A 22,725-nucleotide genomic window follows, 5' to 3' on the forward strand; every position below is an offset into this window, starting at 1 on the left:
GTGCACAGGAAGTGGGAGTGTTACATGATACACAGTATTAGCTAAAAATAGAAGAAAATTAATAAAAGGAAGAATTTAGTCTGAGTTAAGGTCATTGTAGAGTTGAGCTAGTCTTTAAGCGAGAAACCTAAAACGTGCAGTTTTAATGGGAAGACAGTTGAAACAGGGTCAGCTGAGCACAACCTAATGCTGATCTAAAAAGCCGAGGTATCAATATCTTCTTTAAAAATAATAATAAAAGCAAACAGATCCTGAAGTTGAGCCCACAGGGAGCTCTCTGGCTCATGCTCTAAACCAGATAAATTGCTTTATGTGTTTCATATTCAGAATATGAGCATGAACCAGAGAAATTCCTCCACAGGTGAGACAGGATGATGTATCACCAAGAATCAGACGTGGTGAGGGGTGGAAGATCCCTCTTGCTGCAAGGCAGATCAGGGGAATTCAAAGGGAACTCATAAGAGAAACAGGTGATGTAAAAATAAGCTATTTTTATTTCTTTCCCAGATTCTGGAGAGTTCTCAGACACTGCTGGATGTCTTAAAGGAAGAAATCGGGAATGCTGGTAAAGCCACTGAGCCACAAAGCACTTCAAAACAAAAACAAGCACGTGAACAAAAGCATTCCTAAACCTTTTCTTCAGCCTGAAAAGCCCTGTTGGTCTGGGACAGCTGCTGTTCTGGTACAATGATGCCACATTTAATAAAGGTTTGTTGTGTTTTGTTTTTTTTTCAGAAGTAAATTTTCCTTCCAGATGCACTTTGGTATTAGTCAGAAATCTACTAAAGTTGTTCCTCAAATACCAGAGATCAGGGAGTCATCTATAAGGAAAATAGCCCTTTATTTTGAGCACAGGGATACTGAAGCGTATCCCAGGAGGTGACTTACCAGCTAACGGTGCTGCCCTCAAAACAGCCTTCACCTTGCTCTGCCGAGAGCAGGAGCTCACCTGGTACAGACAGGGACTAGATTATAATACAAAGCCGTGAGGCGTGAAGGCAGCAGTTGGTGAGGTACAAATCGCAGCAGAGCAGGCGGACTGGAGGAGCAGAGCGATGGCAGCACCGTGTGCTCTCTGCAGCAGCACTCTCACTGCACGGCTCCGCTGCCCCTTCCTCACCGCAGACGTCGTGGGCACAGAGAGCAGCACACACAGGACCAGAGCAGCATGTCAGTGGAGCGAGCTGCAGGATATCGCTGGCTTTAGCTTTCCTCACTGATCCGTAGCAGAACCAAGTCAGGACTAGTCCAGGCACTTTGTCCCTGACTTTAACCACAAGCAGCTTTTGTTTTACCACCTGCAGTTAAGTTGTAAATCTAGAGACAGAGCTGTCGTAAACTGGCCTGAGCTTTTCCATAGTGTGAGATGCTCACGGGGACCTTTTCTTCTGGGAAAGCTGCGCACAACCTTTTCTTCAGATAGCCCCTGACCTTCGGCGCTGAGCTCGGCTCCCGGCTGTGTGTGCTGCTGTGTTTAACTCCACACGCTGTGACCTACCCATCCCTTAAACCCGCCAGTCACTAGCGGTCCTGTGTGTTTCTTCGTTCTACCTGTCTCGGCATCTTGTCCTGACGTATTTCCTTAACGGGAGAAGCCCCAACACATGGGATTCCCCACTGTTTCCACGGCACTTGTGTTGTGTCCCAGGCAGATGTGCTGCCAGCCCCGTGCTGCTCCTAGGAGCAGATCTCGAGTGAGCTTGAACAAGAAAAGCCTTAGAAGTGCAAGGAGGTGGAAAAAATCTTCCTTTGTGGCCTCTTCAGCCAACATCCAAACTGCTGAGTAGCTCATTTTTTTTGCCAGAAATATTTAGGCACCGAGGGCAAAAGAGAACAGCTACAAGTAGGTATGTCCTAACGTTTAGTCCTGACCGTATTTTTCAGTGGAACTCCCTCCTGCTGCTGCAAATACAATAAACACAAAACAAGTGCAAGGTGTGCAAAGCGTTTTCAGTTCGCAGACCTGCATCACCTTGAATAGACCTTCATCTATATACAACAGAAAATCCAACAAACGTATCCAATTTAATCAAAGATACCAGCCTGTTCCTTGGGCTAGAGCCACACGCTGGGGTGCCACTCATTCCATAAAGCCCAGAGAGGCCAGATCTATTCCACCTGCATCTGTTTTAATCCCAGAAGTACAAATCACATTAGCAGCAGTGTTCCATCTGTTCCAGAGTGCAATTTTGACCCTGAGTTTACAGTAGTAGAAAACTTAAATGGAAGAGTCTAGCGGATTCTTTTGCATATTGGCTGCATTAAACAATTAAAATAGAACTATAAAAATCCTAGAAAAACAAAACAAAACATATTCCTTGTTCAAGTTCTGCGGAATAAAGGAGTGAAGTGGCCCTCCTGTGCTTTGCGCTGGAGGAGCAGAGCAGGCAGGGCTGGAAAGAAGCCTCCCCACCAACCAAGACAGATAAATCTTGGGCCTGGCCCTGTCAGATGCTGGAGCAAAGCAACAAGAGGAAAATGAAGCACATCAGCTGTTACAGAGGCTGGATGCCTGAGTGGTATCAACAGATCAAAGCTATGGCCAATGTTTGGGAATACTGCAGAGGCTCAAGCCAGTCTGGATACTTCTTCATAGATCAGTGCAAAAATGACACCTAAAGCTAAAGACATTAATTCCCCTTCCTATTCCTCACACAGTGCATTCAGCTTCCTTCACAAGAACGTAACTGGCACATTAATTCCATGATGGTTCAGTGAAACTCGACGCAGAACAAACCACGAACCTCCAACGGTTTTCCGAACTGACACCCAGTGTATCTGCCAAACCCCGCGAGCTGCCCCGAGCTCCCAGTGCTCCAGCTCCAGAACCGCTCTCCACTGGGGCCGCTGGTGGGAGAAGTGTCACAAAACCCGTCCAGACCCCACCCCGTGCCTGGATGTGCAGACTTGGGTAAGCACTGAGAGAATCTACATCCATCCTGGGATTACAGATCGGTTCTTAAGATATTTGCCTCATCGGCAGCTGATCTTGAACAAGGAATATGCAAGGCCACAGGTAGAATAAATCATACACCTTAAAAGTAGTAATTAGGTCCCAGAGTCCAGTGCAAATATTCTCTGAAGTCACCCAATAGCATCTAGTCCACCCTTGGCATCAGGATCCAGCGAAAACGGTGGTGACGGAGGGACCCAGAAGCTCGTTTCGTGGCGCTTGAAGGGACGTTGGAAGCTGCACTGACGCGCTTTGTCCAGCAGCTGCTGCTGCAGGCTGGGAGATGGAGCGATCAAAAATACAGAGCGGGCTCGCTGCTGAAATCCGAGAGCCCGCCCTTCTCTGCGGGGGTGAGCTGTGGATGAAGCAGAGTTGACACGGAGGTGTCATCAAATCCAAAGCAAATGAATACCCACACCTTCGGACGGTGACGGATGCGTTGGCACCTTGCCCGGGGCTAACAAGCACGTTTAATTCCCCCCTCCAAACATGCCCTGAAGTACTAAGTGTGCCAGCTGCCCTAAGTCTCCTTTACACACAGAGGGAGAGGCAGGTCTGCGAGTGGCACCATGTGGTGATCCCTTTGTGGGCTGCAAACACACACACAGCTGTTGAGCGGAAGCACATCCCATCCCATCCACTGTCCAGACCGACCCAAGCACTGAAATAAGAGCACGGCAGGACAAAGCCAAGATCTGCTTATTTCAAGTCTTACCATGACTTGGGTCCCGTGGGAATCAGCTTCCTTTGCGAGAGGTCCCTCTGCGGTGGGTATCTCCTCATACTTCTGCTCCTGCCACGTGCTGAACTTCACGGAGTGCTTTGGGGTGTAGCTGGATAAATCTGGAAGGACAGAGGTGACATGAATATTTCTCACTGCCCCAAAGGGAAGCAGGATCAGGGTCGTGGCAGGGACAGCACAGCAGCTGCCCATCTGCCGTTCCCTGGCCTGCTTCAAGCCTTGTCCCCACCAAGCCCCCATTCTGCTGTCAGAAGTCACCTCCGTTAACATTTCCACCTGTGTGGAGCCCCAGGAGGGGCTGTAGGAAACATCCACAGTGTCAGACCCCCCTGACAACCCCACAGAGCCACCAGAGTGACTCGCTCACCCGAGTTAGGTGTACTGGGATGCAAAGTGCTATTTGGGCGCGGAATGTAAAAGGTGCGAGACTTGTCCTCCTCTGTTTCAGAAGCATGTCCTTCCTCCTCCTCCTCCTCTTCTTCTTCTGCCAGTGAGCTCTCTGATGGGTATTCAAACATGGTTTGCAAACTTGTCTCATTGAAGGAGATCTTCATCTGGACAACAGCAAAGGAGAATCACTAGGAATCAGCGTAAGAAACCATCGATCCCAAGGTTTGCTCTGGCAAAGGCCACGTCCCACCCCAGGGCTTCACCTGGTTTCAGGGAGCCATTGCATCTCCCCCAGCCTTCCCCACAGGCCTTGGCCAATCTCTTACTGTGCTGAGAGAAACCACAAAAGCAGATAATCACGTAGGTGGGATGGAGTCAGGAGGCTGAGAGATCCAGGAGGATGCCAGCCAGTCCCTCAAGAGGGATCGGTGTCACCGCGGAGCAGAGGAAAGCATCCACACGTTGGAAAGGTGACACTGCTAATGACTGCCAACTCATTTCTGTACCCCTGCTCTGGACAGTAGAAACATTGGTGATCCAGACTACATTTTTGGGAGGATATCCTGGCAAAAAGCTATTTAAGCTAGGTAAAACCAGAGTTTAACACCAAAAGTGAGAAGATGGAGGCAGCTGAAGGAGAGATGGTAGCAGGTGGTAGTAGAGATGGAAAATACTGCGCAAGTGGGAGGTACTTAAAGGTTCTGTTTTGAAACCAGTTTTATTAAGTATTTTCGTGAGTGACCTTTGCACAATAACTGGGAGACTGACAATGAAGATGACCCCAACACACGAGTCTACCAAGGAAAAACCGGAATTTTATGGGTCATTCAGAAAAGCGAAGAGCGAGAAGACTAGAAACGGGACAAGGTTTAAAATCAACCCTTGCTCTAAGAGAGGTTCATCACCTGTGAATAACTGAGAAAGCCAATTTTTGCCTTGGCTACAGGACAGTAATCATTGTTAGGATGCTGCTTAAATAAATCAGGAATAAAACAGGGCATTTCCTCTGGAAACAGGGACTGCCGGGCTCCGTCCTCCCTGTGACACCCAGCAGGTCCTGGAAGGCAGCACTTGGACTCCCCTTTCTTTCCTCCAGGCTGAACAAACCAGCTCCCTCAGATTCTCCTCACGTGCCCTTTCCTCCAGCCCAGCAGCACTTGGGTTGGATTTGCTCCCGTTCCTGCATCCCTCCTGCAGCAGGTAACTCCACATGTCCTCTTCAAGCTGGAAGGAAAAGCTGATGGAAAGGGTTTTCCCCTGCAGCCTTACATATCCTAATCAATATCTACTCTTCTGCTCAGATGATCTGGTTACAAGTCACCTCGACAAGTGGAGAGGAGATTCAGCCTGTTCACACTGAGAAAAAGTTTAACAGCCCTTTGTAAGTACACCAAGAAAACAAACACCAAGGAGCAGAGAAGAAGTGCTGATGCCAGCATACAACAGACAAACAAGGAGGATAAGCTTGCCAGGAAAGAATTTATGCCAGGAGTAGGGAAGTATCCAGCCAACGCAGATCAAGGTTCAGGAGCAGCTGCCTATGAGGGTGTTGTGATCCCTTTAATTCCAACTACATTTCAAATTGAGCTAATAGGGTTATGAACAGAATTAAAAGGGCATGGTTGCTTGTGCCGGGCAGTAGGATCTGGACGGTTCAGAAGATCTCTCCTCATGCTGTGTAATAACAACGGGCAAGAAGAAAGAGCAGCACATTTGCCCCATGTGCTGTGTTTGCAGATTCTCTCATACACAAAATACCCCACGGGCTGAGAAACAGCACATGGCCCCGAGCAGCCAGCGAGAGCCCCACGGCACAGAGTTCTGCACCAGCACCGCTGGTTTGAGGGAGCTCCTCACACCAAACCTGCAGCTGCGCGGGGCCAGAGCCGGCGAGCGGCAGCCGGTTTGCTGCTGCGTGTCACCCTGCGCTGCCCACAGACAGGGGACGTGGGCGACAGGGGTTTTCAAGGTAAAACAGTGAGCATTTCACTGCTGCTTTGCAGAAAAGCAACAAGGGGAGCTTGAACCAAACCCAGATGCAGAGCGAGTAGCCAACACCTCCTCCGCATGGTAAACAAGCATTCTGGAGCTGTGTGCTACTCTGCATGAGTCCAGGATGGACCTCGGATGCAGGCTGGGTGCCCTCCCCTCGCTCCCACAAGAACACAAGGTGTTGGTCTCCCAAGCAGCAAGTGATAGGACAAGAGGAAACGGCCTCAAGTTGCACCAGGGGAGGTTTAAATTGGATATTAGGAACAATTTCTTCCTGGAAAGGGCTGTCTGGCATTGGAACAGGCTGCCCAGGGCAGTGCTGGAGTCACCATCCCTGGAGGGCTGGACAGACGGACATGAGGTTCTCAGGGACATGGGATAGTGCTAGAGTCAGGTTATGTTATGGTTGGACTCGATGATCCTGATGGTCTCTTCCAACCAAAATGATTCTATGATTCTAAGCAGCAGCAAAGGCAACCAGCTGCCTCTCCCCACTCCCTGCCCCAGCCCTGGCCAGAGCCCCTCTGAGCTGCTCCAGGTGACACACAGGGAGAGGAATGACTGTATTTCAGAGAAAAGCAGTTGGAACAAAACAGCCCTGAAGATCCGAGCATCCCGGTTGCCATTTCCCAAATTTCTCGCCCCTCGTGCTGACCTAGATGCTCCCTGATCCGCGCCGGGCAGCGGCGGCTCACAATGCGCGGTCTGTGCCGCAGGACGTGCCGCGCTGCCAGGGACCAAGGCCCCGGGGTGGCCGTGCCCAGGGCTGTCCCAGAACCAGCGCTGCGCTCGGGCTGCTCGCAGCGCCGGCGGCTGCTGATGGGTGAGACGTACTTGGCTAAACATGGAAAATGAAGGGGACAGGAGAGATGTGCCCTGGTTTTAGAATTGGGAGATGGAACTAAGTTCTTCTGCTTTTCTGCCGTCACGGGAAAATCTCTAAGAAAAATGACTTGAAGTCTAATTTGGCCCAATGCTGCATGTAGTGCAGGAGGAGAAAACAGCCTCACCAGGGGGTAAAACCAAGAAGTAGAAAGCAGCAGAAACAACGAGGAGACACACAGAGGCAACACGCCAAGAGCCCAGCCTAAGCCCTGGACTAAAGCAGCTCCCCCCCTAAGCCAGTTCAACTGATCCGGGCTGGGTGTCTGCAGCCGGCTCTGCCATGGGGTTTGTCGGGTGGTGTTGAAGCTGTTCATTAAGCACCGCGGTGCCAGCCCCACGCATCCAGCTCAGGGGAGACCGCGCTACAAGATAATTTGCTGCTTCAGCAACACCTCCGGCCAGGCCAGCGCTGACCGTCCTGCTTGGCCTGAACGCACCCCCTGCCAGACCCCCCAAAACCACATCAGCTGGCTCTACAGCAGTGTCCCACACCCGCGCCCAAACGGCAGGAAAAGCAATAAAGCAGCAGGACGCACCCAGGCAGAGCAAACACCGGGAAACAAGCCGGCGCTGGCACAGGTTGGGCTCTGGTGAACCAGCTCCACACGAGCAGCCGCCCTCCCGCACCTGCACAGCCCGCGGTGCTCGTCCGCCCTGCCCACGCCGAGCAACAGCCGCAAAACCCAACGCAACAGACCTGCCGAAAGCCGTGGCAACGCCGGGTTCACCCCCTCAGCTACCAACCCAAACATGAGGCACAAACCAGCTTTGATTGATCCTACAGAAGGTGGAGGGGACACACAGGTTGATATAACCGCCTTAAGGAACCCTCCAAGCAGTTGATAAGCAGAACTGGGTGCTGTGTGTTGGGAACACAGGCAGATTCCACCCCAGGAAGTACCTAAAAAGAAAAATCAGGAGCCCAGCAGTGCCACAGACAACAGGTTTGCACAGCCAGAGCATACAGACCTTATGGAAACACAAAAGGCAACAGGGGTCATGTTCTTTAGACAATAAACGTATCCCAGAAGAGCCCCGCAGGCTGCAGCCCGGCCAGAGGACACTGCCCATCGCGTCCCAGCTGCGGCTGCCCCGTCTCTGCCCCCACAGCAGCTGCAGCTGTGGAAAGAAAGAATTCTGCACCCTTCAGCAGTGGATGTTTGCAGGGAGTTGTCACTGTTTGCTCAGCCAAATGCTTCACTCTGAACTGTCACAAACCCAGGGTCACCCCAAGCTGTATATCTATTTATTAATACTCTACCCAGCAATCAGAGCTGCACTGGGAAGGATAAGGCAGGCTTTTCAGGGAATATTGTGCTGTTCAGCCACCAGATTCTTGTTGCCATAGCAAAAATCATTTATTTATTTCCTGGGATTTGAATAGTAGTGCGTAATAAAGTACCCAGGAAAGAGAAGCCAGGGTAAACATTGCCCAACAAACGTAAATCTGAGGAGTCATACATGGCTCATTTAGAAAAGAAAATAAAAAGTCAGCCGTGTTTGGGGTGATGGAGGCTGTGAGGACCCAGTCTGCACCCTGATCAACAACGAAACAGCCCCCATGTACAGACACATATTAGAAATAAAAATAACCAGTGTACAGAATCCAACCTGTGACATGAACACGGAATGTCAGCAGACACCTCACCTCCAAAAGCCACGGTGGGCAAGTCTACAAGACCCCCCAGTTAATGAAAGAGCAAATACCCAACGGCTTCTCACAGTCCAGGGATGTCATTGTGAGTCTGAGGAGCAAACCGTGAGGCTCATGTGCATCCTCAACTCCAGAAGTGACTTTTTCAGTGTGGCTTTTCTCTTGGCCACCCGTTATCACAGCTGCTTCTTGGCAGGTGTGGCAAAAGCAAAGTGATAACGTTGTGTGCTTTGCACCTTTTGAACAGGAACCTCTCTGCCAATCCACATCCTCACCTTATAATAGTGAGAATAAAAAGATATTGTTCTAGGCATTAAAAATATATATATATGTATAAAAACATCACCCTTTAACTATATTCCAGGAAGGAGAGTCAGGTCACTGTATTGATCACCACCATAGCAGCCTAGGATGTGATGAAAATGATGGAGCCCATTTCCTCACCTCCCAAACCCAACTACTTCACAGGATTCAAACAGCTGAGTAGCACCAGGGATCAAGATTTGCTCTTTTCAGGTACTCATTTTCCTCTCATCATCCTCTCTCCCCAAGCAATATAATCCTGAAATGGCAAAATTAGTGACTGCGCTGACTCCCCAGGACACGCATGGGCTGCCGAGGTGCTGCTGTGATTTAAAGCAGCTGCTTCAGCAGCTTTTCACACCTGGGCAGCCAAATCCCTCCTTTCTCAGCACCAGGAGGGTTTCAGCTGATATCTGCAGGAAGGGTGGACAACAATCAGCACGAATACAAGAGAGGGATTGAAGTCTCTGACAGAACAAGCATGGACAAAAATCAGCGGTTTGAACAAAAATCACCTTGTGTTTCTGTGCAGTCTTTGCTGTATCTGCTGCTGCACTGGCTGTCCAGAGATTTGGTCAAGGAGACTAAAGCACAAGACGTGACCCCAGAAACCTGAAGGCTGTGGCAGCCGACAGCTGGGTGCACATCGGGTTGGTACAGAGCATACAGAGATTTGCAAAGAACAGCCCCCAGGGCGGGCAGGAAAGCCCCTCCAGCACCAAAACCCATTGGGGAGGTTGGGGCACAGCGGAGCTCAGGATTCATGCGAAGAGACGGGTCTAACACGGACCAACCTCCCAGCTCTGTGGGGTGAGAGGGAGGTTCCCCACACAAACTACTACTTGTGAGACTGGAAACAGAGCGTAGAAGCAGATATTTTATGGTGGACGATGATCCCCAAAGGCTTTTCCATCTGACCATTCTCACAGATGAGCAAATTTAGTAAAAGGAGGCAGAGGACCAGTTCATAAACCACATATCTCTGCAGGGACCTACATTTTTTTCATTACTACCTGCAGCCAATGCTCCAGACAACCCTCATGCGATGTAGTTTACTCTGAAACTTTCAGATAAAGAAGTTTTGGGAAAATTAGCCATTTCATAGGAGTTAGCAATGAGCTCATCTGCACACCTGTACTTTTGTCCTGGAAATATTCAACAGTTTGGGCTGACACATGATCACAAGCCAAGGCAAAATCTCTATGCACAGCAGGCTGGACCAGCACCCTGGGGGCTGCAGTAGCATCACCAAGGCATTTGCTATCATTTGGGAGAAGATAAGGAGCTTTTGTACCTCTAAAGCCTTTCCTTAACATTGTTTTTTCCCTGACAGGTACCCCTAGGAATGGAGGGGACTTGAGGCTTGGTTCCTAGATCAGATTAACCCTGTACCTATGGCTGAAGCAGCCTAAGCGTGCCCAGAAAACTGCAGATGGCACTTCAGACATGCACTTTTCTGTCACTCTGTACAAAATGAAGAGTTTGGGGGTACAGCAGTTGGCTGCTCCATCATAGTCTCACTTGACGGGGCTTTTCCAACAAGCGTTTTTAACACTGAGCTCTGCTCAACTATGAGCTGTGTCCCAGAGCCAGCAGCACCGCGGATTCACAGCGGCAGCGTGTTGGGAAGCACCGACCTGCTGGCAAAGCTGAGGTGGCCTCCAGGACGGCATCCCAGCTCCCAGGCCACAAGGCAAACCAAGACAAGTCTCCGTTTACAAGGCAGCCCACACAGCCAGCTCTGTGTAATCAATATGCTGAAGCACATGGCAGATGGGAGCAATGCATGGAGATTCGAAATATTAAACTCCTCGTACAAGACACGGGGAAGTTTCAAATTCCTGATGACAAGTGATGGGGTAGGGACAGTCCCAGAGGAGCTTTGTTAACTCTTCCCTTGACCTTGTTGGACAAGGAGAGATTGCAGCACCCAAACAAGCCCAGGGCCGCTGGAGTCCCAGTGTGACAGGGTACAAAGCAGCTATTCACCCAAGGATCCCTTCATTCCCTCGCACATCTGCGGGCAGAGGAGCCAGAGCCTTCCACAGTTTAACAAGCAACTCAAATATTACTTACTTGCCCCATAAGAATTGGACACATCTCCCTACATATATGAAAACAGATCTCATCTGAATACACAAAGAGAGGCACAAACAAGATACAATCAGTGCCAAGACTTGGTATCTTCACAAACAACGCACAAAACTCCCAAACAGCAGAGGATTCTGCTTTACAAGCAACTCTGAGCCTACAATTTGTGGCTATAATGCAGTGCAGCCCTGGGAGGTGCCACCCACAAACATTTCTGGGCAACCAAGACCCACCAGAGAAGTCCAAACACATCCCTCGGTTTGGTACAAGTGAACCGTCTCCAGCTGGAATGGGACAGACGGAGCATCATTTCCCGGGAAACATGGGGAGGCTGGGAACAGAATGACTTCCCACCTGGAGAGGAGCTCGTTCCGGACTTCAGGAGAACAAGGTTTCAGTGACATGAACAGTATCAGCTGCACAACAAAGCTCATGTCTCTCTTGCCCTTTTTATGTACTACTAACATGCAAAAGACACTTCCTCGAAGAGAAGTGACTAAGTGCAGCAAGTTCACCACGGGCCTTATGGATATGCTCTCAGACCTGTGTTTTCACTCGCTGCAAGCCATACAATTTCCCTAAGCATGCAAGCAGTTTGCTCTCCTGTTGTCTTTGGTTTATTTTCTTCAGCTTGCTTATAGTCCAAATGCCTACGGAACAGCAGCTCCACCCTGCCAGGTCCCCCAGACCATCCCAAGGGCGCTTCTCAGGAAACATCAGCACCAAGCTCCTTCGGTCCAGGTTTTGCCAGGATGTTCGCGAAGCGTCTCTGTGTGATACAGCCGCTCCACATGATTCTTCCTACACAAGCTGTCCAAACAGAGATATCATCACAGCTTCACGCATCCCCATGTCCCACCAGTCACTAGGAACAGTCAGGGTTTATAAATAGATTTTAAACTGCCCATGTTTCACACAGGAGGGGACTGAGCAGATTTCCAGAGGTGAAGGCGATGCTGCTGCAGCAACTCTGAGGTCTCCTTTACTGCCACTGAACTCGGACACTAAGTATTTTCATTTTTCCTATCGTTTTCCACATATAACACAGAGAAGCAGAACTTCTACCCCAGTCAACCTGTATGTACTGCCTCAAGAACCACACACTGGAAAACACAGAGCGGGGAGGAAAACCCAAACCCCAGCCAAGCTGAATTCTTGAGATGGAGCGAAATTACAAACCATCTCCAATCTGGTCCACAGATTAAGGAAACGGATTAAGATAACGTTAAGTGTAATCCGCACGGTCAGAATTGAGAGCACAAAGCGCTCCAAATCTCCTCTCGAGCTCTGGGCAGGGCTGAGCCCTGGGCATGTCCTAACCAGCTTCAAAGGCAGGCGCAGCTCTTACTTGCGTAAGAGTTTCTATTTTCGCCTTTCTGCCCCATCGCCTGTGCTGCCGACAAGCAGGGGATGGGAGGAAGAGAACCGGGGGGAGTTTGGGAGCAGCTCGGACTGTCACTGCAGCACAAGGAGTCACAAGGCCGGCAAAAAATCTCAGAGTCACAGAAAATTTCCCACTACAGAGATGAGATAAATATGACTCATCTGCTCTGCCGGGGGTTTATACAAAGTGCCGGCACGTCGAAGTGTCGGCAGGCAGCGGGGAAACAAAAAACCAACCTACTTCTCCACCGATAGCCTCAGGTGCAGCTTGTGAGGTGGTTTAAAAATGATCCCGATTTCTGGGAGCCAACATCTTAGGCTAAAAATCAGCAGAATTAGAAAAGGGCAGGGAAGCGGCTCTGTCGGGGTGAATCAGCCTGCTCACGTCTGACAGGCAGTGGAAACCACCAGGGGACGGACCACGCCTCAGCACCCAAGACATGTATTTTCTGAGAGGAACTTGTCACCACTGAGCTCATCTACCAAAAATTCCATACATCCGTGTCAGGTATGTACTACAGCCCCTCCTTCCAGGCAACAGATGTATCTATGCAAAGCACAGCCACGAGACAGAAAACAGAACAGGAACATGCAGCTCTCCGAGAGCCAGATAACACAAATCTTTGCCCTGAGCCCTCCAAAACACAGAGATGAGAGAATGAAGTACTTTTTGCAGAGAGATTTTTGCTTCTGCCACCAGGTTAACTTACTTGTGTTCTGGTTAATTTACTTGTGTTATACATTGCAGTCGCCGGTGTTTGGATTCCGCACCGTGCAGACTTGCTCCAAACAGGCCTGGGCAATAGCTGAAGTGTTGGTCCCTGCCAGCATCCCAGACTCCACCTGGTTCTCACAGGAGACCATCTCCAGCAGAACGGGACAGAGGCAAAGCTACAGAGCAAGAGGTTCAGCAGGTTAAACCAACAAAACCGCTGCCCAGTCCTGCCTGTGATGAAAAGCTGAGGGATGTTTAGAATCATTTTTTGAACAGACATTTAAGCGGGCATTTGGTAAGGCATGTTCAGGCATTATGCAGCTCAAAACATGAGAAAAATGGACCGTACTAAAGTCCACCTAAGCTGAACATCTTTGAAGACACTTTTGCAAAGAAGCAGGAAAGCGTTAGACTCCAACCGTTTGGATGCCCTGCTCTTGTAAGCCGTGTTAAGGCTGCAGCTCGCCTTGCTGCACTCAAACTGCAGACTGCGACAAGCAAAAAACCCTAAAACCATCCACAATTTGTCGTCTGTTGGCTCTCAAGTCCTGTTATTTGCAGGACTTGGGGTGGCCTGGCCAGAAGTCACCTTTCCTGCAGGATCCCCAGGACGTACCAGGTCCCGGAGAGGACAAACATAACGTGACTCGGATTGAACTGCAAGAGCAAAGACATAAGGAAGGGGCACAGTCAGGACCAATTGTGTACGCGCAGGACCCCAGGGCAGAGTCCAGCCTCCAGCCAGGTGAGAACACGAAGCCTGAAGACTGACCACCACGTCCGTGGAGCTCAGCGGGCTCGGCAGTTTGCAGTCCTCTCCGAGCACTCGCCCCAACACGCCAGTCACGTGTTTTACAGAAACCTAGATTGTTATCTTGCTGACAACTTTATTGTGCGTTATTCTGGCAGGCAACCAAACCAAGATTGATTCTTGTCAGCTCAGCCGAGCTAGATTTTATCCTCCGAGATCCCAAAGATCCACATCCTGCAGCAAAGCCTTCCCTTCCTCCTGGGGCTGCTACCAGGCTGACGTGTCCTTATTCTTCTGTAGTAACAGAGTGCGAAGACAAGCACTGAGCAGAGGTCACCGGCAGCGTTCCGCATCCTCTCCCCGTTGAGAACGAAGGTCAGCAGGTCTCCTTCCACCCCCGCACGTATCCTGCCCTCGCCGTCAGCACTGACAGCCTCTGCAGCCGCCCAGACCTCCGCTCGGAACCCGCACACCCACTCAATGCTGCGAACATTCACTTAGTCTTCAAACTGAAGTCACACCCCCATTGTTTTATCTGAACTAACCATGATACTGCTTGGAGAGGTCTCAAAAAGTCCTGAAGGGCACCTGAACACCCGCAGGAGGACAAGAGCTCAAACTCCCTGGGACGAGCATGGCCGGGGATCTGCCCTCCAGCTGCAGATCCTGATCACGTCCCGTCGTACACAACCCCACGTTCACCTTCCCAGCCCTGGGTGAACAACGACCATCCCACCGCAGCAGCTCCAGTTGCACAAGAGAGCTGGGAACCCATTTTTTTATCCTGACACAGAAACACAGCATTTCTCTCCTTCATCAGCTCAACTTCCAGCTCCAACCCCAAAACTAATAGCTGCTTCACATATTTGAAGTGTCTGGAAAGAGCAATAAAGCTGTTTTCCCCCGAAAAGCCTTGAACACCAACAGGCCACAAGGTCCCAAGTGCAAGCGAGTCCTGCAGCAGTGCAGGAGCTGGAGCTCCCTCCCCACAGACACCAGCAGCGTGGAACCCGCTCCACGCTGGCCCTGCTGCTCTCCCACGCCAAAAAGTCAAGGAGGATGTTGGCCGGAGGCCGGGGACCGAGTCAGCTCCGTTTTGCTGGCATCAATACCATAGTCCGGCAATCAGTGGCCAGGCTAGGGGACGGAAAAGGGAGGCTGAACTTCCGCATTTGGAGCAAAACACAATTTGCACCTCTCAGAACAATCAGTCCAACTGCCACAACCGCCTCTCTCCCCGCTAATAAATCATTAGCCTGGATTGGAAGCACAGACACCCCTGATCTGCAGGAATCTGACCTTTCCAGGCTGCTTATCTCACCCACATTCCTTACATCGGCAAGCTGATATTTTTTTTCCAAGTCACCAAAGTTCACAAAACACGACTTTAAGTATGGTCCAGGGTCGAGAAAGACCCTTCCACAAGTCCAAGGCAAAGTCTGGAAAGGAAGCAGCTCGCAGCAGGTGGGCTCATCGGCAGGTCTGCCTGGGAGAATCCCCTCAAGAGACCTGGGTGGCTGCTCACTGAAACCAGCACCAGGTTTGATTCTGATACTCCCAAAAGCAAAAGGGCCATTGGTTTTACCAAAGCACTGCAGCTTCCAGCCCACAGGAAATGTCTGCTGCTGCTGCCCAATTCTGGCCAAAACGAAGTTTCTGAAAACCCCAGCAGACCTACAAAACAGAACCCTTGTTTTTGGTCGGTTGCCATGGTGACACACAGCAATCTCTTGGGAAGAAACCAAGGAATGCGTCCTAATGCTAGCTCCTTCCTTTTCAGGCATCAACACTCGGCCTTATTACCCAGAGGAAAAGCCACAAACATCCTCTATGTTAAGAGTAAACAGAAATCTTTCCATTTGCTACAGCATCTTCTGAATCCAGGCTACAAACTCCGTGCTTGCCGCCCCTGCCAGGAAGGAAATTGAAAGAAAACCCTGTATTTCTCCCACTACATCGCCACTTTTAATTTTACCCAGAAACTTGTATCTTTACTACTTCTCCTTAAGCTGGATCTTATTTTCACAAGGGTCCCCATTTGTTTCAGTCTCCTGATTTCTGCAATATAATAGGCAGTTCCTCCTCTGCCTTTTAATATCTCTCTTCTCAGAAACTAGATCTTTATGCAAGTTCTCACACAGGACATCCCCACATATAATTCTTAGCGAATGCCATACAGTTGTACATGCATCTCACAGTGTTTAGCACACATCATCTTCACAGCAGGATAGTTAATGCTATTAAGCCCATAAGAACATAGCTGGAGACCCTACATGACCTGCCCAATGTCACACAAATCCAACACTGAACAGACAAAACAGTCGTTAACCAATTTCAAAGAATCATATGATATTTTAGGGTGGGAAATGACCTCTGGAGGTCTCTCCAGCCCAAACTCCCACTCCAAGCAGGTCTGACCTGCTCAGTTGCTCAAGGCTTTCCTCAGGCAAGTTTCAAACAGCTCCAAGAATGGAGATGCCAACTGCTTCTCTGGGCTCCTGTTCCACTCTTCGACCCAGCTTAAACAATTCAGGCGCTGCACCAGCCTTGTCCTCATCTCCCTCCTTATTGCACGGGTAAGGATGGCTCCCACTGCACGCCATTAATAGCTTTTGCTTACTTGAGGCTTTATTCTCTTACCAGCAAAGCTGCTGCCCCACCAGTACTGCCCTGCACAGAGAAATCAGAAGCTGGGTTTGTCTAAGAGTGGCTGTCCCACAACGTTTCCCCTGTATTTTCTCCTCCATCCTAAGAGTACTCATAACTGTAACGTCTTGATATTCTCACCATTTATACCGCACACTTCATTTGATGTAAATCCAATTAACACCCCAAACTGACCCGAGCAGAGCCAAGCAAACAGCTGCAAGGAGTGCAAGCCACAAGGTATTTAAGCAGCAAAACAACTGCAGTCTGATCAAGCATTTCCCTGGAGGAGGACATGAAAAAAACTGCAGGAGCACTGAGTGAGAATCAACACTGCTGCTTATTTGCTTATTCTGGATCTCACGGCTCTCAGGCTCCAGATTTGCTACCTGCACTAGTCACAATCAAATTAGTACAGCCTGCATGCCCTCACAAAGGAATTTAACAACATTAAGCCAGGAGAAACAGCACTCCCTGCCTCCCTCCTAAATGAGGTGCACCCCATTCAAAGGATTTCCTCAAATTACAATGCTCAGTGCCTCAGGCACCCACGTGGATTCAGTCCAACAAATATTTAGTTGAATTTAGGTAACGGAACGTCAAACAGCTCTTCCCGCTATGGAAACACATGTCACATCGCAGACCTAGAAACGGGGATTTGTCACCTCGGAGTGCTGCTTTCAGAGCTGAACAATTCACGCCTACTCCTCCGGCGCAGCAAAATAACCTGTTCTTTCAGCGTGACTGCGTCTCTATCACATCCAGATGCTTTTCACCAAGCCACGCAAATATTAATTCTCAATTTAGGGCTCACAAGCATCTAAGTTAGATCCCAAGCAGTCAGAAAACCTGGCATCCACCCCAAAGATGCTTGGAGCAATTGAATGAGCAGCCAGGTGGTATAATCCTATCAAGGGGAGTTAAGTTGTTGCTGATCTCTTTCTGCCTAATAGGGACCTAATTCCGGAGCCTCTATCAATAGGTTACTAATGCGGGGAAGGCACCAATGTCACACTGCCCAGTGTCACAGGGCGGGCAGTGACTACGGGGAGCTCAACATGTCCAACACCTGCCAGGCACAGCGAGCAGCGCAGGACAGCGGCAGGTCCGCAGCCGGCCAAACCACACGACTCACCTCCATCTTCTAAATACCTGAAATATTTTGCTTTCCGTTATCATATCTCCAAGAAGTGACTGCGGGAGAGGCCCTGAAGTTATCATGGGTCATATCCCAGTGCCATCTACTCAGTGGACCAGCAACCAGTCCACCCTCTGCCAGGCTAAGCCTCTGGCTCTCAAAACGAGCAGAAAAGCGCTGCCCATCTCCCTCTGCCTCATGGAAAGCCAAGCCAAAAGCTGCACCAAGCCACGTTCAGCCTGGCTGTTCCGCACAGAGGCACCCCAGCCAGTTACCTTCTTGCGGCGGGAGCCTGTCTTGCTCATGCAGGACCTCTCCAGGGACAGGTACCCCCCGATCACTTCGATCTCATTCACCGTGGGGTAGCGCTTTTTATGGGACACCCCCACTTGGGGCCCATCGGCATTCTCCACAGCTTTGCCTTTTCCTTTGCTCTCCTCCTCCTCCTCTTCTTCCTCCCTTCCGCTGGCAGCAGTGAGAGTCTGCAGTCCCGAGGCAACGGGCTTCCTTTTGGGCACAACAGTGAAGGTGCTGCCTCCCCGCTGAAGAGGGGCAGAGTGCGGTCTGTAGGTGGGCACGGAGGAAAACTCCATCTCCAGGTCAGGGCCGGCTCCTCCAGGCTGATCCGCCAAGCTCCCTGTCCTCGCAGCCGAGCCAGCCCCGGGAGAAAGCTCCCCGTTGTCTGGCACCACAATGTCATCGATGTAAGTCACAGGTACCGACGGATCCAGAGGCGCCGGTGGGGAAGCGACAGGCTCTTCCTGCTCCGGGGCGGAAGCCCTCGGGGGCTCCTTCAGTGCCTTTTCCTCCGAGGACGGTGGCGGTGGCCCGGGGCTGGTGCTCTGGGCAGGGGGCAGAGCCGGGCTGCCCTCCCGGCGGGGCACGAAGAGGAAGGAATTGCGTGAATTCAGGCGCAGCTTGGCCAGGGCCTGGGCCTGCAGGTCGTGGGCTGGGATGGCGGCCAAGTCAGGCTTGGGGGCCGGGTGGATTTCGAAGGAGCCCCCGGCCCGGGGGGCTGAGGCGGAGAGCGGCTGGGTGGAGCTGGTGGCACTGGGGGCCAGACTGGCACTAGGTGGGGGTGACACGGCCGCTGTGGCCTCCTCCGGCTTTGGCCTCCTGGCGTTGGCTGTGGCATGGGGAGCGCTGGCGGATGGCACTGGTGGCCCCTTGGGCGGCGCGGGGCGGCCGGTGGGGACAGCACCGGGCTCGGGGACACGGCTGCCAGGGGGGAGTCCCCGGGGGGTAACAGTGAAGGAGTTGGAGCCGATCTTGTGCAGAAAGCAGTTGGCCTGGGGGGCTGCAGCCTTGGGGGCGGCTGGGACCACCTGGGGGGCTGAGGCCCGGGGGGGAACCGGGGCTGCCTGGGGAGCTGTGGGCTGAGGGGTGACAGCCTGGGGAGGAGCTGGGGACACCTGGGGGGCTGTGGGTTGAGGGGTGACAGCCCGGGAAGGAGCTGGGGACACCTGGGGGGCTGTGGGTTGAGGGGTGACAGCCCGGGAAGGAGCTGGGGACACCTGGGGGGCTGTGGGTTGAGGGGTGACAGCCCGGGGACGAGCTGGGGACAGCTGGGGAGCTGTGGGCTGAGGGGTGACAGCCTGGGGAGGAGCTGGGAGAGGCTGAGGGGGGGCGGCCCGGGGGGCAGGTGGCTGCAGGACAGCGGGCTTGGGAGCGGCGGGCACGGCTGGGGGGGTGGCAGCCCGGGGGGGAGCCGGCAGTGGCGGGGGGGTGGTCGGCACCGCCGGGGGAGATGCCGGTCCCGCCTTTGGGGCGAGGGCGCGGGGAGAGCCGGGGACCCTCTGGAGGGGCGCCGAGGCCCGGGGGGAGCCGGGGACCACCTGCGGAGGGGGCGGCCTGGCCCGGGGGGAGCCCGGCGCCGCTGGAGGGGCAGCCGGCCCGGCCCGGGGGGAGCCCGGTCCCACCTGCGGAGGAGCAGCCGGCACGACGCCGGGCCCGGTCAGCGCCTTCCCGCCGCGGCGTCGGCGGCCCCGCGGCCGCTGCCCGAACTTCTCCAGGAGGCGGCTGACGGTGCCCGGCTCGGCCGCCTCGGGCTGCTCCGGCGGCTCGGCCGCCTCGTAGATGACGACCTGGTCAGCGCGGATCTCGGCGAGGGCGGCGCCCCGGCGGGAAAGCAGCTCCCGCAGCGGGTCGGGGCGGCGCGGCGGGGAGGAGGCGGCGGCCGGGTCCCGGCGGCGCCCGGGCAGCGCGTCCCCCTCGGCGAAGCAGGCGGCGGCGTCGGGCTGGGACTCGATGATGAGGATGTTGTCGGCGCGGATGGTGCGGATCCCGGGCACGGCGCTGTACAGCTCCAGCAGCTGCTGCAGCGGCCGCGCCGCCTCGGGGCCGTGCCCGGGCAGCCCCTGCCGCAGCCGCCGCCGCTCGCTCTCCAGCCGCATGAACGGGTTCTCCCGCAGCGGGCCCAGGCTCTCCGCCACCACCAGCCGCTCCCCCGCCGGGGGCTCCGGCTCGCCGCCGGCCGCCCCGGCCAGCTTGGCCCGCTTCCGCTCCAGGATCTCCCGCTTCCAGGCGGGCTGCGCCCGCGGCCCGGCCCCGAGCGGCAGCTCCGCGCTGCTCATGGCGGCGGCACAGCGGGCACTGCGCGGCCCGGCCGCCTCCGCCCGCCGCACCTGAGCGGGTCCCGCCCCCGGGCCGCCCTCGGCGGGGCGGGGCGGGCGCCATGACAGGGCCCGGGGCGGCCCCGCGGGGTTTGGCGCTCGCAGGCGGGTCCCCGACGCGCTGCCTGGGCCGTGCGGCCGCCCAGCTCCCCGGCAGCTCGGGGCGGTGTCAGAGATCGGCCCTGCGGGGCCGCCTGGGAGCTGTCGGGGTTTGGTGCGGGTGGTGCTACCCGCCTGGAGGGGCAGGGAGCAGGGCAGGGAACGGAGACCGCCCGGGGCCCCTCACACCCGAGCCCCAGGCACTGTGTGCCGGGCTGGGGCAGGCCCGGGAGTTCTCCCGCCTGCGAAGAGACACGGTGGCCGACTCTACCCAAAAAGCCCTCCTCTGTGCCTTCCACCCATCCTGCGCTGGCCCACGCGTGCCAGCCGAGGATGGGGGGAGTAAAACACACCTTTCGGTGTCACCCCCGTCCTCTTGGCCACAGCCTGAGGCACAGCCGGTGTCTGGGCATGAGCAGCCAAGGAACGAGCCCTGGGCACCGAGGGGCATCCTGTCGGGCTGTCGCAGGACTGGGGGTTTCCATGGCACAGAAGCATTTTTCCCACCAGCTTTGCTCTTCAGCCGTGGCTGCTTGTTGGGCACTAAAGCGTGGGGAATAGCACAGCCACGGCGTTATTGCCAGGCAGGGCCTGTTATCAACCGCCAACCTGTTCCTTTGGGAAGCAGATGCAATCAGGAAAGGATTGGGACTTTCCACACCTCCAGTAGCACCGTGTGCCAAAATCCTCAGCCCGGGAGGCACAGGGGACATGGCACACGGTGACGTTGATGACCTTTGGCCAGCACTCGCCGCAGCCGCGCCCCGGGCTGCCTGGATGTGAGCGGCTTCATCCACTCCAGGTGCGTTTACGGCCGGACCACCGTATCCTGCTGATAAGGCTCTTACCTTTGCACTCCCAGGTCAGGACAGAGCAATTGCACCTTTTTCAAATGATACCTGGAAATGAAGCGACCGAAAATAGTACTTTGTTGCCAAAGCTCCCTGTGTCCCAGGGCTGTGCGATGCCCAGATGTGCTGTATGCCCCAAGCCGGCAAACCAGAGCTGAATGGAAGGAGGAAGCGCTTCGTGATTTGGCTGAAGTAACACAAGATTTACACGACTCGCTGTACCCAAGCACAGATCCACACGGCACCGTCCCACTCCCAGCCCGCAGCCGGTGCCCAGGGTTGAGGATAAAGAGCGGGCAAGCGGGTGGTGACATTTCCCCGCCCCTGGTGACTCATGGCTCAGGCATGTACAGAGCCAACAATGTGCCTTTGTGCTCCAGAGATCTCAATGGATTTCTCTTTCGCAGTCTTGTCTGGTTGGCTTTTAAGCCTGTGTAAAGCCCATAAATCCTGAACTAATGAATCCCCACAGTTTATCTGCACCTGGTGCGAAGAAAACGCCTCCCTTTGTGGGGACAGAACCTGACATCTGCTGGTTTCACTAAATGCCCGCCTGCCTTTATAACAAAATAATAAATCCAGCCATTATTTGTCTCCTTCCCTGCCTTCTATCATTTCTGTCAGCTGTTTCTTACCCGGCTGGCTCAGTGAAACAGCGTTAAGGGCTGGACGGTGAAGCTTGGCTGCCAAGTGAGCCCGCTGGAGCTAATCCCCTGCTCGCTGTATTTACACCCATAGTTAACCCCGGAGTAGTGCCCGAGTGCTGTTACTAAGAGGCTCCCAGGAAACCTGCTCAGCGCTCGTATTTTGGCACAAAAATGGTTCGATTGCACAACCGGGTGTGCCGATGGCAGGGGATGGGACCTGGGACATAGCGGCACCGTGCAGCTCGGGCACGAGGTCCCAGTGTCCCCGCAGCGCCGGGGCACGGCTGATGTGGCTGTGGAGCTGGTAACAGGATGCGGCAAACGCGAAACGTCCATACCGGACATGGCACATCCCGCCTGCGAGGGACGTTGGGCTGGCAACGGTGGGATCGGCTGGGACAACCCCGAGCACAGGCAGGTGACAAGTGAACAGGGAAAGAGCAGGGCCCAGCGGGACTCAGAGACGTGCGATTTCACCTTAAACCTCTGCGAAGCATCAGTTCCTCACCCTCTTCCAGGGCAGAGGAAACTCCCCGTGCGCAGCTCCCGCTCTGGGTTTGCGTCCATCACACCACCACATCACAGAGGGAAAGAGAAGGAGACAAGGAAAAATAATCCTGGGCTTCTGCAGCAAATTTGACTTTGATTTAAAGACAGGACAGTGCCGGCATGGAATGGTTCCAGGATGGAAACCACCTTTCTGGGCAGCAGGTACCAGTGATGCTCGGAGGCCCCGGGAGCGCCCTGGCCAGGTCTGTGTGCAGAAGCTGGCTGCACAGCTGCTGCTGAGGGATTAACAGTGATTTCTGCCATCTGTCACAGTGCTGAGGTGGGTATGGCACGTCCCACCCCGCCGTGGTGGTGGCACATGGA

The 22,725-nt window shown here is 53.5% G+C and overlaps 1 protein-coding gene across 1 annotated transcript; it reads right to left on the bottom strand.

Moving 5' to 3' along the window:
* Positions 1–471: 471 nt before the first annotated feature.
* TPRN (taperin) lies at positions 472–21,480 on the bottom strand. Its single transcript, XM_005511568.3, has 4 exons — positions 17,919–21,480; positions 4,063–4,249; positions 3,669–3,796; positions 472–3,308 (listed from the first exon to the last, which is right to left on the bottom strand). Exons 1-4 carry the CDS (start codon positions 20,214–20,216, stop codon positions 3,246–3,248), a joined length of 2,676 nt encoding a protein of 891 aa, XP_005511625.2. The 5' UTR covers positions 20,217–21,480; the 3' UTR covers positions 472–3,245.
* Positions 21,481–22,725: the final 1,245 nt, after the last annotated feature.

The sequence above is a fragment of the Columba livia genome, chromosome 19 (assembly GCF_036013475.1).
Source record: "Columba livia isolate bColLiv1 breed racing homer chromosome 19, bColLiv1.pat.W.v2, whole genome shotgun sequence".
NCBI lineage: Eukaryota > Metazoa > Chordata > Aves > Columbiformes > Columbidae > Columba > Columba livia.

What these genes read in the sequence shown, in the direction of transcription:
- TPRN (XM_005511568.3), bottom strand. Translation starts at nt 20,216, where the DNA reads ATGAGCAGCGCGGAGCTGCCGCTCGGGGCCGGGCCGCGGGCGCAGCCC. An exon ending in TCCCAGTACACCTAACTCGG is followed by an intron (nt 3,797 to 4,062) that starts GTGAGCGAGTCA and finishes CTGTCCTTCCAG; the next exon opens with ATTTATCCAGCTACACCCCA. An exon ending in CCCACGGGACCCAAGTCATG is followed by an intron (nt 3,309 to 3,668) that starts GTAAGACTTGAA and finishes CTTCATCCACAG; the next exon opens with CTCACCCCCGCAGAGAAGGG.